Here is a 19,390-nt window from a genome sequence, read left to right as displayed (position 1 = left end):
TGTCATTTATCTGCACTTACCGAAAGTCACGGAACTTCGTCTCGGAATTTTAGTTCTTTTCAAAATAGAACCGCACGACGGTATCGAACGTGGGTCACTGTTTCAATAGAATTCGTGACAGTTGTCACGTGACACGGCCAGACGTACTGGAAATAGCTGTCGATCGATCCTATCGAGAATCAATTACGGTTTTCTGGTTGTTTATAAACGCTTTATTACACATCGAGGTCAACATTGAACGCGATCGAGTGAGCACAAATTTTAATAAGCCAAAGTAAAACGACCGTTCCTAATACGAGTTCGCAGTTGTGTTACAAATTGATAATGAAAACTTGACTATCAAAGTCGAGGTTTGATCTACACAGGTGTCCTCGATATTTGGACTAACCGTACGTAGGTCAATAAACTTATGTAAACATATGTAGTCATATATCATCTGAGTGGGCACGGGCAGTGGGAAGTGGAGAGCGCGTTTCGACCTCCGCGAACGCAATAATTGAGCATAGAAATCAAATTACAGATGATTGATGATGCCGTTATAGTACGACTGAAGCCGCAAAAGCGACCGACAACAGGATGGAGCGTCATTTGCATTAAAGGAATTCGATAGTTTACATTTTTTTTTATATAATCGGCTTACTTGATAGATTTTCGATAAATAATTTAGCTTATGTTTGAAGATTAATATTAAAATTTTCAAAACGTTGAATCTCCCACGCATTAATTTTATTAAAATAAAATAAAATTAAATTCATAAACAGAATAACATAATAAGCATATTAAAAGTTAGGATTACAATTTAAAACACAGATTAAGCATACCTACTTTACGCTCTTGCAATATGACTAACGGCACATAGATGTCACTACCATTATAAACGTTTATCACTTTATTTTATTTCAAGTGAACAGTGCTAAAGCTAATTCATAAACAAAGCTATTTCAGTGCTCTTAAATACCCTCGGGTGTTGCGGCGTGCAACGTCAATCAAACTAATTGTTCTACTGTTGTTTTGGATCGTCCATTTCATTCAAAGGAACCGACGCCTGTGGCTCGGCCTTATGGATTTCAAGCGATAAAGTGGAAGCTAAAAGCTACAACAGTTTAGTTTTATTCAATTGGAACTTCGTGTTCTATTTATTAAAATACAGTTATATTATTTAGACAAATGGGCTAAGTAACAAATTTTAATAAATAATCAGCCTCATAAAGTACGGGAAAGTTGTTTTAGTGTATATAATACCTTAGTTATATGACCGTAGTATAAGAATTAAAAAAAGCTACAAAACATGCTCTGAAAAGTATTAAGTAAAAAAAAAAAAAAAAAAAACTAAACGACGATAATTCGTACTAAAGCAATTTAGAAAATAATGACATAAGAGAAAAATAAACATAATTACAGAATACACCACAAAGGGTAATGTCGACAGAAATTACATTGTCGCTTAGTGAATTATTGAATACGAAGAGCTACCACAGCAGTTTAAGCGAATATAACCATTAAAAAGACACTTAAAAAAAACACAGTAAACACATCTAGGTAAAATTAATCACAGCATGGTTATTGTAGGCTTGGCCGCTGCAAATTATACATCGTTATAAAGTCGGAAAAAGTTGACAGGTAAGAAAGAAAGCGTCTCAAGACGGATGCCTCATGCACCTAAAACCTAGTTTAGATTACTAATCGGAGTCCAAGCTGCTGTGAACAATGACGGAAAATTATAGGATTTAGACTCTCACTGTGCTAGCTCAACAAATACTATAGAAACGTAAATAAGACGAAGCAAGAAAATAATGATTTTAATGTTGAAAAAAATGTTACCGACAAAAAGAAATGTTTAAAAATCTTTCGATTACTGGAACGTCAATTAAGACCTAAAGGTAAAGAACGAGACAATTGACTAGCTAATACGGTAATAAGGATGAATCGATAGAATGAAGAGAAATCGCAATCAGCTCATTAATGCAAATCGCTGAGACGGCCCAGACCGCTCTCAACCTACTGACCCTAGTAAGGATTATCGAAGATAGTACATTACATAGTATTAATTAAAATCCAAATACCTAAATAAATTAAATAAGTTTTATTATTTTAAACAATTTATTAAATGTAAGTTAATAATGAAGATAATTTCGCGTTTATCTGTTATATGCGTTATAGCTATATTTGTGAATGATTAAAGTATCGTTTCTTTTTTTTTCTAACAAGGTATAACAAGTAACAAATAATTATACAATTTCTTCTATTAATTTTATTTGATAACGGTAAATGTAATATTTACAATTAAGTAAGAGAACTCAAAACAGTAAATTAATGTACAGACGATTACTTTAATAATGCGGCTTGCATTATTGTTCAAATATGGGCACAAAACAATGAGCGATGTTGACGCCCGCAAGCATGATAGTAACCTACTACGAGTGAGAGTCCACAATCGCGTCACGTCAACACATAAGGAAACCTCTGCGCCCCATTAGATACTAACACAACAAATTACAATTTCATTCAATGTAAATACGAGAAGCGTACTCGTAACTCCTGTCGATGCTAATGGTTGAATTTAGACACGCCTAATGGTTTATCATGAGGATTAAGCCGTTTGAATCCATTGTGACAGCGGGCGTCAATTTATTCTATTCACTGGCGCTGAAGTTACACTTAAAAGGCATTAGCAATAAGCTTTAACTTAGATCTTGATACATATTTCGTCTGATGCATACATTTAAAACTAGACAATGCTCGTGATATTACGATATTAATATAATGAACTGAATATAATTTATGAGAAATATTTGATGTTATTACTGTTTTGTGATATTCAAAATGAGAAAATTACATTTATACGTTAATATAGACATAGCTAAAATGTATCGAACAGAAGACGAAATACAAATAAAGGAATTTAAAACAAAATATTAACTAATTTTTATGTTCAATTTATACCGATACTTGGGTCAAGTAGTCCACAGATGAATACACGTGATATAATGGGGGTATCGATTCGAAATAAGAGTTATCGAGATCGAGTTACAACAAACCAAAGGCGATATCCATAGTGTGCCAACAAGTACAAGTATGGTGAAACGTAAATAGCAGGTTGAAGGCATCCGGCTCATTGAATGCGCTGACCCCATCTGATCGAAGCTCGAGGCTAGTTGGGCACATTTGCAGCAAGTGATATCCGACATGGGAACACAATAGCTCTACAAGTAAATCCCTTTAAGGTTATTTTTAATAGCTATGATGTATCTGCACGCACATACGGGTGTTCGGTTTATAAATTGAAAATGAATAAAAATCGCTTTTTACCACAAGACTTGTGTATATTATTTATTAAGAATATTGAATGAATCACAGCTACAGGTAGATTTTAGCGCGCGAACTCGAACTACGGGTCATCGTGTCTGAGTCATAATTTAAACCTACACGAGTCTCAGTGTGCGGTCACTTATGGCTATTATTGATTCAGGATAGTAGGTTACGAATACAATCTACTATGGCTTCGCAAATTTGCAATCAGTTAATAAAAGTGAATTATATTTTTTCTTTTGGCATTGCTTGTCAATAAACAGTATTATTAAAAAAATTGGAGCAACCGTAAATCGGGCAACTTTTATTGCTGCAACTGGTATTCGTAAGCGAAAACTTGTATTAAGATGACGGTTACCTCAAATAATTGTGTTTGCAGGCAAACGAAAGAAACCGACTTTAATTATATCGACAAGTAATATAACGTAGGTAGACGAAAAATTAGTTAAGTAAATACGCATTATCAAAGATTACTCCAAAAGTTGTAATCAGATCTCGACAAAATTTAAACGTGACCACATGATTAACATCGGCTTTCAATTAAATTAAAAAATTATCAAAATCGGTACACCAAGTAAAAAGTTAAATTATAATATCAAAAATTATCAAAATCGGTTTATAAAGGACGGAGTTATCCCCGAACATACGTAATATATATATATATATATATTTGAGTAACCTCCTCCTTTTTTTGAAGTCGATTAAATAAAATTACCATACGCTTGAAATCGATTTCATTCCTTAGACTAACTTTTATAATCGTATTTTATTATTAAAATCATAAATAACAAGAAATATTTTACGACATTCTTTAAGAAATGTAGGGATTTATCCAATTTTAATAAATATGTTATAGGATTACGAGCGGGTCAAGACAGCCCGAAGCCGTCTTTGATCGGCATCCATAGCTGCACCTAATGTTTTTATTCCTGTTATTTTACGCTATTCAAGTTGACGACTAATTTTATTTACATCAGATATTTTGCTATTTATACTTATTTTTTTAAACTACCGTTATATTTAAACAACTTCTTTTTCTAATAATGATATTCAAGCATGTAATAAACAATGTGGCAAAGTAAGTATCTCATAACAAGTAAATTAGAATAAAATACAAATAGAAAACAATTTTAATATCACGTTCGAAAAATAGTATCGACATCGTTATCGAACCTCTCAGAAGCTTCTTTTCAATGTAGCAATTTAAGATACAATAACGTGCTCGTTGACTTTACAAAAGAACTAAAAAAAACCTAATAAAACACTTGATGGATGTCGTTCAATACCAACAATATACAATTTGTTAGTCAGTGTCAGACTTATATACTTTTAGAATAGATTCTGTATACTTTATTACCGTTGACTACGTAGTGGACAACGCGATGAGACAAGGACCGTTACGAACATTGTAAAGGAAACACGAGCGTAACGTAATGCAGCGAACTACGATCAATTCGTATATTGTTGGTAATATTAATAATAATTAAAAAAAAACTATTTAGAAACTAATACGATTTGATTGCCGGCGTTTTTCCTTGTACACGTTGTTGCGGTTACTGAACTTAGAATTAATACACTAAAATCATTTACGTTACGAATTGATACATTTGAACTGCATCGCAATTTAGGTAGCCTATTAACTGCTCGTTATATACATATGATCGATGGTAAAAGTGTTTTTTCTTCGAAACAAACTGTACATGTATCCCATAAACATTACGTAATTACAAAATGAAATGGTCAATTAAGCTCTTAACAGTAATAAAAAAATTGTTTATTTAAGTACTGTTACGTGTTATAATTAAAGGTTATTAAAAAGTTAATGCCCTGAGATAGGTATCATAAATGCTTTGCATTCATTCGTGAGAATGCTACGTGTGAATTATTACCAGATAAGCAAAGTCGCAATATGAGATACAGTTAATTAAAATAAGTTACAACTAAATTGAAATCTAATAAAGGATAATCTTCAATCGTGCTAATTATATTTTTCTTTCTTACAGTTAACTGATGCTACCCAGACCTTTATCGCAGTGCACAATGCGGCTAATAATAAGTTTGATAGTGGTGGTGTATGCCGTAGAGGCGGCTAAGAGATTTGAAGGGACGTTAAGATCGGCGGTAGATGCTCCACCTCAAGACAATCTGGCCGTGGAATCTGTATCAGCCGAACCGGCTGTGGTTGCTACGCCCGAAGAATATACCAATCCAGGAGCACCACCACCTTCTAAGTCTGCTCCTGAGGAACAAGAAGAGCCTGAAGAAGAACCTGCAGCTGAGCCAGCAGCAGAATCAGTTGCAGAGCCAGCCCCAGAGCCCGCATCGGCGCCGGAGACTGCTGCAGGAGGTGTGCCACCTTCAGCACCAAGTGGCATTTCCGCTCCATCGGCACCAGCCAACTCTCTCGAAGAATGTGATCCGGAGAAGATCGGATTTGAACTCGTGACTGGGTAAGTTCTTATTCAAAACTTATGTTTTATGTTCAGTTTAATATAACATTTTATTGGCTGCGACCAAAAAAATTGTTAACGTTATTTGGATTACTTTTAATTGTCAGTTTCTTGTATAACAAATTAACACAACGGAATAAAGATAAAGTACATCCGTAATAGTTATCAAGGAAGTTGCATAATTACTCTCGCAAAACTATTTTTCATTCTTTTATTAATTATATCCAATTTAATAAACATCATCACTTCATATAAATACAAGCGATTCTGATGTACGCGCAGATACGTCTTCTCGGCGCCCTCACACATTCTCGATGACATCCCTGGCACATTAATGCTCACCGATTGCCTCGAGCAATGCCAGGCCAACGACACTTGCCGCGCCGTCAACTACGAGACAGGACTATGCGTGCTTTTTAGCTCCGACGCCGATCAATTGCCAGGTTAGTGACTTTATAAAAAATGCATCTGCGTAACGGGATCTGTGCGTGATATTATGTACTTTACAGATAGCTCGGTAATTCGTTTTCAATGAGTAATAACTCATAATATAATAAGTGTTGATTACTTTACTTTATTGTTAATAACATCTTGCCTTAACACATTGAACGCCATGGAGGGCACCAGTTGGGCATCACTTGTTTAGTTCATGGGTCCAGTTTAAAAGTCCTTATTTACAAAACTTTTATAATAAGTTTTTATTGCACTATCATACCCATATACTATACCTAATACCCATGTTGCTTATTTTTCCGTACACTATATGTCATATTTTTTAATTTGACTCGCGTTCATGTGGTGTCCCCCGTGGCACCAACGGAAAAATTGTGTGTCGACTACATGGTGTCCCCATGGTCCAAAAAGAAAAAGTAAAAAATCAAGCTGGGGTTTAACGTGTTAAAATACATACAAAAAAAAAAAAAAACGAATTACAGTTTGTTTTTAGCTTTGAAACAAATTATTATGGTGCTAAGATATTTTTATTGCAAAACAAATATATAGTGTTTATTATATTTCATTTCATTTATCTTTCTGTAGGTGCTCTAACTAAATCCCAATTTCCGGTATTCACGATCTACGCTCAGAAATCGTGTTTGGGAGTGAAACCGTGTGAACGAGCGTGGTGCTTCGATCGCGTTCGCGGCTACAATCTCAAGGGATTCGGAAAGAGGACACACACCGTTGAATCGAGACAAATGTGCCTTGACCTCTGCTTGGGCGAAAATGACTTCGTTTGCAGGTATAATAAAGACTTATACATAAAAAATTACAAATCTTATTTCTCTTTCAGCAATTCAATTCTGCAATGTACGTATAAGAACCTACACAAATATGATAAATAAAAATAATTTTGTGATTGTGCAACAACTATGGTTGAATAAACATTGAATAGGAATTTCAAATTGGTTACTAAGAATTTATTTCCCTCGCCACAATAGAAGGAAGTGGTAAGACCTCATTGAAATAGTGTCCGTTTATTGTATAGAACGCAGTTGCAATGTATAGGAAAGGTCATAACATCTTTATTCGTTTACTGTTATTTGTTTGTTATCTATTCGATAAGGAAGCGAAAGCTATCAAAGTTGTTGGAATTAATATTATACGCTTTGTTGAATTTGAGTCTGATTCAATCCGGAGCGTATTAAACCGGTGACTCCACTCAGTTATATCTCAGGCAACTGCTTCAGATTCGTTATCTCTAACAGAAGATTATAAAACAAGGTTAAGCCAACAGTTCTTCTTTATCATTAACTAAAATCATTTGGTAATGAAGAACACATTCTTAAAGTAAATGTATGACATATATTTGTGTGATGTAAAATATATCTTCTATATATTAATACGTGAAAAAAAACTTTGTATCCCTTTTTACGAAAATTGCGCAGACGGAGGAGTATAAAATTTCGTACACTTATAGCTTATATAGAGAAGGAGTATAATAAATGCTATTTTTTTTTATATTGTGCACAAAAATATATCAAATCAACAAAAAAAAAAAAACATTACACACACTACCATGTATTTGACACACACGCAAATTTATACTCTTTTGTTGATTGTGTCTGTAGTCATATTGAAAAATTTTAAAGCGATTCCTTATTTTCATTATTTTTTGTTTTTTCTTTTAATATTTTTTTTTAATTATAATCAAATTTCTACCATTGGGCGACCACTAGTTTCAAATTTAAGGCTGATTACATTTATAAGAATTTATGTAGTCTAAAAAAAAACTACGAGAAATAAAACCTGAATTTAAATCTATATTAATTATTTGACAATCGCTGCGTTTGTATGATCATATAAAAAGTTTAAAATTATTGTGTACTTAGAAGAATTTATTGACTGAATTATCATAAACAAGCAACATGCTGTTCCTCGAATTGAGTAATGTTCTTTTTATTGCAATTCATTGCAGGTGAAAATATAAATCTGACGTACATACATAAATATTGTTCAAAGTATTTTAATGTATTTGTACATACTCTATTGTAAGACCAAATAATTGCGACGTTTTTATAATTTAATATTAATATTTGAATGTTTGTTTTTATTTCCCGATATTCACTTTTGAAGTATCTGAGTTTCGATAATCTGAAGTAAACCAACTCAAAAATGTTTTAAATGGTGAAAACCCCATTTTAAACTAAACTTACCATCTCCAGGTGTAAAAAAATCGCGTACATTCATCTTGAATATAGTTTTTTTATTTTTTTACATTATATTTTAAGTGCAAGTTACAAGAAATTATCTCTTAAATCGTTTTACTGTGAATAAGTAAAATAAAAAACACTTCTTTTTCCATGTTCTTTGTTTAATAGGACTTTTTAATGTGCGCTTGTTCTATACCATACTTGGGCACGGCCTATCAAGATAAGTAAATGCCTTTGGTTTTTTTTTATATATTCCTAACTATGACGACATAAACTTGCAAAGAACAGGAATTCATTATAAAAAAATAATAAATTTTATATACCGATATACATTATAATATTACATTCCTACACTATATATATATATATATATATATATATATATATATATATATATATATATATATCATATACATTTGACGACGCCTTGGCGCAACGGTCACAGCACTGGGTGTTGCGCTGGCGATTGCGGGTTCGATCCCCGCTCACGACAGACATTTGTATTGGCCATAATAGATTTTATAGTTTGTCGTGGTCTGGGCATTTGTGCTTGTGTATTGTGTGTTTCCTGACCTCCGACACAGGAGAAAATCCTACTGGGGGCCGTTGAGTGTGAAGCGTTTATTTATTTATTTATACAATTATAATTGGTATATTATATATATATATGTATTGTTATTAAAATCGAGAACATTTTCTTATGTAAGGTAAACATAAGGTACCAACCTTTTTATAGAAAATAAAGATTGATTGATTAATTTGTAATATTACATTATTTTTATATTAATTATTTTTCTACCCTTATTCTGATATAAACGCTTAAAATAAAGGTTAATCTATAAATGTAACTAAGTACCTATGCAAGCTGCGTCAGTTAAATTATTTTCAAAGTAGACACATAGACACATTAATCATGATTGACAATGAGAAACCTCCTAAAACAAAAATAGAAGAAAACGCTGAATATAAAATGGTTAGAAACGAAGTCAATAAAAAATAGACAGAGTTGCCGGGCGCATGTTGTCATGAGTAAAAAATAATAGCTATAAAGTTGTCAATAAAATTATGCCAATTATTCCTTATATAGCAGCCCACGAGAATATCTTCGAAGAACATTAAGCACAAGAGCGTAACATTTCTTAGTGACTTTTAAATTCAAAAATTAATTTTAAAAACACTGGCGCTATGAATGCACAAACAGGGTAACAATGTATATACATATTTTTTAATTGTAAACGAATAAAAGGCTCTGGGTATTTATTAATTTTAGACTAGTTCAAATATAGAAAGGCATGGGCAATTAACTCTGACAGCAACGATTTGTCCACGTATGATAGAAAGACTTGATCCAATTGTTTTAATGAATTAGTGGTAAAACAATATAAAATAGCTGCATAGGCATTCTTAGATTAAGAGAATGGGCGGCGTGGTTGGTAACAAAATTCGAACAGCGGACTGCTTTGGTACAAATCGTATCTTCATTGAAGCCGGCGCAGACTTACCCCGGGCGGCGCAAATCGCGATCTCAAACAGTCACGACATTTGGCAAATATTCCGTGGACGTGGCGATGCGCGGTGTGGGAGCGGGCTGCCCTATCGCTTCCTACTTTCACGATACAATAACCGATAAGGCACACATTGCTCTTCGAGACTCATTGAAAGTCTATAAATTCAAGGAGAAACCTGTCCCTAAATGTCACCGTCGTGTTTCGCTGTTCAAACGAAGTACCTCAATGTTATGTTAAGAGTTTAAAATGTTGATTGCCATTGCCTCTAAATATTTGTATCTGTAAAACGATTACTTCGAGAGATTCAATTTCGTTTATCTAATGTCCAATTTTACTCGTATATTCCATTTTTCGCGAAGTAGTGATATCAGTGATCTCTAAGGTTGAAAAGCTAATATCTTGTGTAATTTAATTGTTGTCTATAATAGGTGTATTCTTCTGGATCTAAGGACCACCAAAGTAGTCGCTGTACAAAAGATAGTAATATAATAACTACGAATGTGGCAATAATTCACTATTATTGCTGTTACTATCATCCTGCCGTGCAGATAGAAAGATTATTTAAAATCATTCACGGGACCACTTTATTTAAGTTGTAGAATCTCTTTAGCATGCAATAACTTACTATACAATTGATCATAGTCTAGTTGGAAATTTATTTAAATCTATTACTTATACTTTTAACTAGAGTATGTATAATTCTCAAATAAATTCGTTGTGCGTTTAAGGATGAAGCATGTAGATGATAGAAAAATGGTGAGTTGAAGGGCACTTGCATCAAGTTGTAAGTTCAAAGTCGGTTGGTACAGTTTTTCAGTATTAAATTATTCTTAGAAATTATCTCGTGCTTGAAGGTAAAGGAAAAGTTATGAGAAAATTTTTATTATTTAAAAATTATTTTTATACCACGCGTATTTGCTAACTAGCAATAAGAGATTAAACTTCACATGGTATGCTATATTAGGGTAAAAGTTGGTAAAGCAGTTACAGAGAATAAGTTCATACAAGCTAATTTATAAATCGAGCTTGGATGTATGAAAGTTAGAAATAGTACACATGTAACTATATACGATCTTTAATACAAACATCGTTTTAGTGGTAGTGCAGTTACAAAATAAAGTACAAGTAATTATTATTATGCTTATGCTTAGTTAAAATTTAGGAGGTAATAAATAAACTCATATCAAAAGTTAAAACAAATGTATCTATAAGTTACGCTATATAAGCGAATGTAAGAAATGTTTAAAACGAGTTTCCATGATCAAAAGAGCCTGGAACGTCCGATCAAAATCGATCTATATCAAGAGGAAATATTGGACAAGATGAACAAAGATAATACTGTCTTTACGCGGGTGGTCACTATAAAGCAATAAAGGGCTTAAGGTCAAACTTACACAACAAAAGTCTGATCCGAACTGGTAATAAAGCAGCTAGACTACAAACATATGTATCCTTGCATTTCCTTTTATTTTGCTAGGTTTAAAATTTATGATATACTGGAATTGAGCTTACCATAAACCTAACACTCGACATAATTTATTTTTAGCCCAACTGCAGATTTTTCTTGTACTGCTGAACTCATAATTGAGATTTTATAATGTTAGATTATATATTTTTAGATTATCTTTTTGAAGCAACAATAAATATTCAATGTTTTGCTTTGCTGCATTTACATCTGCAATAAATCACACATCGCACAATACACTTTTAATGATGAACGTAACAACCGGGAATTATAATCTCGAGGGCAAATCTTGAGAAAGTTCACACAACATAATAAGAATACAACAGCGATTAAAACACACGCACATTGTTACAGATCGGCGAACTACAACAATAAAACGGGTGAATGCGTTTTGTCGAACATGGATCGTATCACTTTAGCTGGTACCAATTCTTTCCAGCCGAACGAGGGTAATGTCCGACCTGAGATTCAATTTCACTTATAATAACACAATACCCAATAAAATGTATTACTAATATTTTCTTCTTTTGTTTTTTAGATATCGATTACTTAGAAAATAACTGTGTAGAAGAACCAACAAAGTTATGCGAATTTAAGAAGATGAGTGGCCGCATTTTGAAAACCGTCGATTCAGTGTATCAAGACGTGCAGACAATCGAAGAATGCCGGGAATTATGTCTTAACTCGCCTTTCCGTTGCCATTCCTACGATCACGGAGACACTGGCGATCATGTGTGCCGACTATCTCACCATTCCAAAGCCACACTTGTGGACATTCAGGTAAGCAATAGTATCACAGCAATACGCAGTTATGTCTGTATCAGATATGGTATGACCTTTTCTTACACTGTCCTACAATTTTAGGATCCTTATTTGGAAGTACCTGAAGCGGCTACTTATGAACTATCTTCATGCTACAATGTTTCTATTGATTGCCGTGCTGGTGATATGGTGGCTCGTATTCAGACCTCAAAATTATTCGATGGTAAAATATACGCAAAAGGTAGCCCCAATTCCTGCGTCGTTGACGTTCAACAAAGTCTTGAATTCGAATTACATATGGGATACAATAATATCGAATGTAATGTGAAGCAAAATGGACTTGGCAGGTGAATTATTTTGTTTTGCCCTAAGTCTAAATTTTTTCTTTTTTCTTTTTATGATGATTCCAAATTATATAATTTACATTTGTTTTAGATATTTAAACGACGTCGTGATTCAGCATCATGACACTATTGTTACATCATCTGATCTTGGGTTAGCCGTAACTTGTCAGTACGACTTGACGAATAAAACAGTAGCTAACGAAGTCGATCTCGGTATTCACGGTGACATTAAGACAGGAATTTCGGAGGAGGTCATTGTCGATTCACCAAACGTAGCTATGAGGATTACAGATAGGAATGGTGATGATACAATTGCTTCTGCGGAAGTCGGAGACCCCTTGGTAAATATTTGATTCGTTGTGATTATTTTAACCAGTGTATATATTTTTTTTACTTTTTTAATCTTCAATTTTTAATCTTCCTTGCAGGCTCTTCGTTTCGAAATCATGGATCAAAAATCACCATTCGAAATTTTCGTACGAGAACTTGTTGCCATGGACGGCGTGGATTCCAGTGAAATCACACTTATTGACAGCGACGGTTGCCCAACTGATCACTTCATTATGGGACCTTTATATAAATCAGCAACGAGCGGAAAAGTAATTTTTTTTATTTCTTACTAAAATATTTTTTGTTCTCAATGATATGTTACGATAAAAAGTAATTTTTTATTGTAACTAAAATAATCATTTAAAAAAATTACAGACGCTGCTTTCTCACTTTGACGCCTTCAAATTCCCATCTTCGGAAGTTGTCCAGTTTCGTGCCTTGGTAACACCTTGCATGCCTACTTGTGAACCGGTAATTTGTGATGGAGGTCCGAATGAACTTCGATCAGTCATGTCATACGGACGCAGGAAGAGGCGTTCAACCCCAGCGGCGCCAACTGATGATATGCTTCTTGTCCAGACTATTCAAATCACTGACAAGTTCGGTTTCGACAAACAGAAAGTCAAGAATGTTACCGAAGATGCTGTTTTTGTAAGAGAAACAGACGTTACTTGCGTTAACGCATCCGGAGCAATGTTAGCAGCAGCTGCATTCATAGCAGCTCAACTAGTCGTGTTGGCCGCGTGGACTTGCAGTTGGCAGCGACGTCGTGCGGCAGCCAAAGCTGCCGAGCTCCTGCCGGGCCCAAACGCCCCTTCAGCTCTCTGCAAAGTCTACGATGCTAGTTTCTCGCGTGCACACCAGAGGCACTTTTGAGTAGATTTACGTAGATATGTTGACGATCGCGTCTGCAATAGTAGTATATTTACTTAATTTAAATTCTTCCGTCGTTTTCGAGCTCCGATTGAAAACGTGAATATTATTAATAACGTGATCTTTCAGAGAGTATAATATGACGACAGCAGTTATCAGTATAAGTTTCGAGCGAGCCCGTTTCGATGCCATGTCAGGCAACTGGTGCGGAGTTTGCACGACATGGAGACGGGGACGACCTTAAGAGCGTGCGCAATTGTGGACGAATGAGTGTAATAAAACGTTGTGTCTGAGTTTTGAGTGTATGATGTGACTGGGTACGCTCGCTTGTCCCCATCTCTGGAGTCATTTACTAGAGGGATTATGGCCGTGAGTCATCATTAAGAACAACTGGCCGTTCTACATACTTTACGCTTGAACCTCTTGCACAGGTCTAAAGTCGTACTGTACCATACTTTAATGTAGCATAGACATGATATGATAATAGTAATAAGTTGAAACTGAAATTTTTGTATCTATTAAGTAGACAACCGATCACGCGACCTAAGTCAAGGAACGTTAGATTGATGGCCAACCCGACACCGTAATTTATTTACTTTAGTTTAGATTCTTTTTACGTAATTTATGTTCGATTGCGAGTTAAATCTATAAGATACCTAATAAAATCTTAATTTAAATAAATAGATGCTTTCGACTAAAATGTGCTGTTTTACGATATGATTTGAAAGTAAATTGTAATGCTAGTACCTTATTCGAAATATTGTAATAGTAAAATTACACAAATTATTTTTATATATTAATTTAATCCGTCCAAATTGCCAATTACCTGCAATAAAGTTTTCTAAATAAATATAATGTTTTCATTGCCCAGAGTACACCTCCTCGTAATTTTGTAAAACCAATTATACCAAGCTTATTTACGATCGTAAGGAAATTGTTAGTTGAAATGTTTAGAAATGAAAAACAAATTTACTTAATTACTTCACCAAATAGGAACACACAGAGGATACAATTTTGTTTGTTATTTTAATTATATATACTTACCTAAAAGAATCTCAATATACATTTTTGCGTGTATTATATATATATAGGTTAAAACAAGATTGTGAGTTATATGATTTTACTCTTACGGTATTCGAAAAACAGAGTTGATTTTATAACTAAACGGCGGAGGCGGAGGCCAGTCTCAGATAAAATACTATGGAAATACGTTAGTCACCATGTTATAAGATATTGTACCAGCACTTGGAAAGCTCGCGAGAATTATAAATATACGAATGACAGGACACTCAGAGACAAATGTATAGTTTTGTACCGGAGCTTTTGTGTTTGTTCCACGTGATAAATATTTTTATTTTATGTTTTACTTTTTGATACTAATATTTTATTCAAACATAGTATGTATACACACGTATAATATATATATATATATATATATATATATATATATATATATATATATATTATACGACACGGTCAGTCGGAGACGCGGGTTCGAATCCCGCTGGAGCGGTCAATTTTTGATATGATATTCAAAAATGTTTAGAATTCCTAATGTGTGGGTACACAAAAATAAAATCGTACATATTAAAAATAGCATGGTGTCGTCTCTTGTCAAAGATTTTGATTGTAATATGAAACTTTGAATAGTTACGGGTCTCTGTAAAGAACTCACTATAGACGGCGCCACGGTTCGCTTAAACCGAAAATAAAAATCATCATATCAAAAATTTCGCTCAAGCGGGTACATCGTTCCATAGCTTAATTGGCTAGAGCGCCGACACGGTCAGTCGGAGACGCGGGTTCGAATCCCGCTGGAGCGGTCAATTTTTGATATGATATTCAAAAATGTTTATGTTTAAATTAAGTTTACGAGTGATAAAAATTTAAACTAGAAGGAACTAATCGATACCCGTTATAGTAATTAATAGCGACCTACGTCCGAAGCCTGAATGTTCGCCTTTATGACACGCTGTTACTCTACCAGTCTACGGGTATATGAAGTAAAGAATATTCTAGAGTTTCATTCTAAACATGAAAATTTTATTTTCGATGTTTGCATTTGGGAACAAAAACAAGATAAATATTAAAGACAAACTTAGCACTTGAAAGCTCAACGATGCCATACTGGATTTGAAATTGCAAACGTATGGTATTGTTTCATGAAATATATAAGCTAAATTAATTTATTCAAGTAACATACATATATAAATATATTTTTCTTTAAATATTCCTGTCACAATTAATGTCTTCAAAAATATAATAACCTGTGTAATAAATAAATGAACACTACGATTTTTATACTCGTTAGTAAAGTATTTATACAAATGTTGGACTTATGTTAAATCTCTTAAAAACAGTCGAACAAAATTATACTCGTAATTTAAACTGTATATATTATTTAAATATAATAATCCGTTATTTTTAATAATGAAATTGGGATTTACAAATCAGGTTTCGTTGTTTATAACAAACTCTTAGCTTCGCTACGAGTGTTCATAAGTCTGTTGTCTATCGATATAAAAATAAAAAAATAAAAACAAGACCTCACATTCAACGGACACATAGCGAAACATGAATTCTGTGACGGAGGTCAAGAAACATACATAACACAAGAAATCAAACGCGTAGATAACAAAACAGATTTGTATGAACGATAAAAATATTTGTCATGTGCGAAGATCGAACCTGCGATTGTTAGGGCATAAGTCCAATGTTGCGAACACAGCACCATGCGTCATAGTATCTAACCATTGTGCATTAGAAAGCTTAGTACAGTGACTTAGAAAGCTTCAGAAAAGCTTTAAGCTTTTAATAGCGAATTATGTATAATTAATAATTACTGTTACTGTATATTGGTAGAGTGTTTCCTTCCCTCTTTTGTGATAAAATTTACGATTTAATGGTTTTAATGGAAGTAAACGAGTAATCATAAAGTATAAATGCAATTAGATAAATAAAGAAAAATGCACAACCTCTATTAAAAAGTACCAAGATGTAGTTGTGAACTACATTAAAGAGAAATTCATAGTGTAGGTATGTTAACTGATACACAGCATTTTTGCACTGGGTCAAATCTGTGTTTCCCTAGTTTTCTACATTTAGGTGAGATATTTTAAGAAAATGGTATTACAAAATAATAATAACTAGTGGTCGCCCGGCGGTCGAAATTAGACCACAATAAAAATTTAAATAAAAAAAAAATAAGGAAAATAAAGAACCTTTTTTAAAAAAAAATCAATTTGACTACAGACTTTTACAATCAACCATGCATGTGTGTGTCAAATACATGACAGTGTGTGTAATGTTTTTTTAAATATTTTCTGTATTTTGATGGATAATTAAAAAAAATATCAATTTGCAGTCCTCTATATAAACTATAAGTGTACGAAAAGAACCGACTTCAATTACATCGACAAGTAATACAACGTAAGTAGACGTTAAAATTAAAAAAACGCACTAATCGTCACTATGATTTCCAACAAAAAAGAATAATCAAAATCGGTTCATAAACGACGAAGTTACCCACGAAAACACATACAAAAAAATTATATATAGGTACATATATACGGCCGAATTGAGAAACCTCCTTTTTGAACTAGGTTTAAAATATATCAAACTTTTTAATATAACTGTGAGATACGATATCAAATAATTACGAAGTAGTAGTATATATTGACATGAACATATCGCATATTTGAACACTTCATTAAAAATAAATTAAATTTTAAGTTTCATCTGTAATACAAAGATAAACACCATATTTTTTTTAGTAAAATTGAAACATACTTTTCTGATATATTATAAACACGGTTTTCTTTGCGATGAACAGATGCTTTATTGTATTAGTCACAAAAAAACCTACACGAAATTAAATTTGCACGCGATAAGTCTTTAAAGTTTGTCATAACATAAATCGCACATATATAAACTTCTAAAAAAACCCCAACCCACACAATTTTAAAGAATGCGAGGTCTAGGACAAAAATGGTCAAGAAATTTGACCAGTTCCAGACATGTCTGAAAAAGGCACGCATTAAGAGATGAGATTAGTTAGATTAGTTTAGTTCGGTTTGCGTGGAATAATCACGTGTGAAGGGGCACACCTCACGTCGGCATTCGTGCCTCAGATTAGATCGAACGGCGCTGGCGACAACGGCACGCGACTCAGACACGTGCCGCACCGACAACAACCATTAGCAAAAGTTGTTAATCTAACTTGTGCTTCGAGATTGAGATTATTACCAAGCGCAAGTAACTTATAAATTCCAGCTTACATGTTCTTCAGATTGGCCATTTCTTTGTATATATTTCGATGAACAATATTGTAAATAAATAGCCAATCATTCTAAGGGCCTATAAAATAATGTCGTCCAATGCAACAGTGTACAAGGATGATAAAGTCGTTTACAATAGCATGAAATATTCATAAAATGAAATGGCTTTACCGCCTGCGCCTAGTACGAATAAAGCGCAAAAGGACGACGATTGAATGACGGTCACAAGTTGCAACCCTTTGGTCAGTGACTACTTTTTACATATGTAATTTATGTAATATAATTTAAGGAAATTAGTAAATTTACAAAAAAAATATATACGTGGTTACACAAATACACAACTATTGTACTCAGGAAAATACACATGTATTAGATATTAATGTTTTTCTTTACTCCGAAGAACTATATTTACATACGCTTCAGCTTGTAATATCCCACTATTGGGCATAGGCCTCTTTCCCCATGTAGGAGAAGGATCAGAGCTTAATCTACCACGCTGCTCCAATGCGGGTTGGTGGATATATTCCCTACTTTTTGTAACGATCGCTATCAGGTGTACTTGATAACAACCGGGACCGACGGCTTAACGTGCTTTCCGAGGCACAATGGGGAGACCCACAAGAACTGCACAAACACCAAGACCACTGCAAACATCTGTATAGCCAATACAAATGTTTGTCATGTGCGAGGATCGAACCCTCAACCGCCAGCGCATCAGGTTACAATCTATGGCTGTGACCGTTGCGCCAGCGCGGCGTCAGATTTATAGACATTTTTACATTATATTTTTTAGATTATGATTTATTTACATACAATTGTTATAATAAATATTCAATAAAAATTTACGAGAAAAAGAAACATTTATTTATAGTTGTATAAAATTACGTTTTAGAAATAGATATCTACGTCGTTCAAATATATTAGTAAAATATAAACGTTAAAAAGATCTTTAGCTCGATCAAAAGCGACTCGGTCCGTATCTTAGTATGATTCTATTGAACGAATTATTCGATACTATCTTATGTTCGGAATAGCCACAGGAATGAAATATGACTGCGGGCTTTGTTCGTAAAATACGTTACGAGCCCTTTAGATAACAATAAACAACTATAATATTGCAGTTCAAAATAATTGATATATTATAAATTGCATAATCATATCTTTTTATCAGTATGCTTATATATTTTTGTACTGTTAGTTTAGTTTACAAAGTGTGTTGTAACATACGAAATGTTGTACTTAGATGTAATAATTATCATGTCAATATATGTAAAACACCGTAACGAAAAAAGTCGAAGCTATATTTACAGCGCCATGTTAAAAATAGTTTTATTGTTGCATTGCATGACTCTGCATGATGAAATATAAAACATTTAACATTGTGTTGGCTGTCAATATGGACTTTATATTCTGAGCATGTT

The 19,390-nt window shown here is 33.5% G+C and overlaps 1 protein-coding gene across 1 annotated transcript; it reads left to right on the top strand.

The window, feature by feature from the left end:
- Positions 1 to 5,319: 5,319 nt before the first annotated feature.
- Positions 5,320 to 14,542, top strand: LOC123657885. The gene is made up of 9 exons (XM_045593377.1): positions 5,320 to 5,759; positions 6,042 to 6,202; positions 6,798 to 6,999; positions 11,738 to 11,832; positions 11,922 to 12,163; positions 12,248 to 12,492; positions 12,581 to 12,830; positions 12,918 to 13,088; positions 13,195 to 14,542. The coding sequence occupies exons 1-9, from the start codon at positions 5,320 to 5,322 to the stop codon at positions 13,693 to 13,695; spliced, it is 2,307 nt and encodes a 768-aa protein (XP_045449333.1). The 3' UTR covers positions 13,696 to 14,542.
- The last annotated feature ends 4,848 nt before the right edge of the window (positions 14,543 to 19,390 follow it).

Source organism: Melitaea cinxia, chromosome 11 (assembly GCF_905220565.1).
Source record: "Melitaea cinxia chromosome 11, ilMelCinx1.1, whole genome shotgun sequence".
NCBI classification, from domain to species: domain Eukaryota; kingdom Metazoa; phylum Arthropoda; class Insecta; order Lepidoptera; family Nymphalidae; genus Melitaea; species Melitaea cinxia.
The sequence above is the reverse complement of the archived record's forward strand: the minus strand, read 5'-3'. Positions and strand labels throughout refer to the sequence as shown.

Excerpts from the sequence above, each read along its gene's own strand:
- LOC123657885 (XM_045593377.1), top strand. The coding sequence starts at position 5,320 with ATGCTACCCAGACCTTTATCGCAGTGCACAATGCGGCTAATAATAAGT. Across the intron at positions 6,203-6,797 it reads CGACGCCGATCAATTGCCAG|GTGCTCTAACTAAATCCCAA; the intron begins GTTAGTGACTTT and ends ATCTTTCTGTAG. Across the intron at positions 7,000-11,737 it reads GAAAATGACTTCGTTTGCAG|ATCGGCGAACTACAACAATA; the intron begins GTATAATAAAGA and ends ACATTGTTACAG.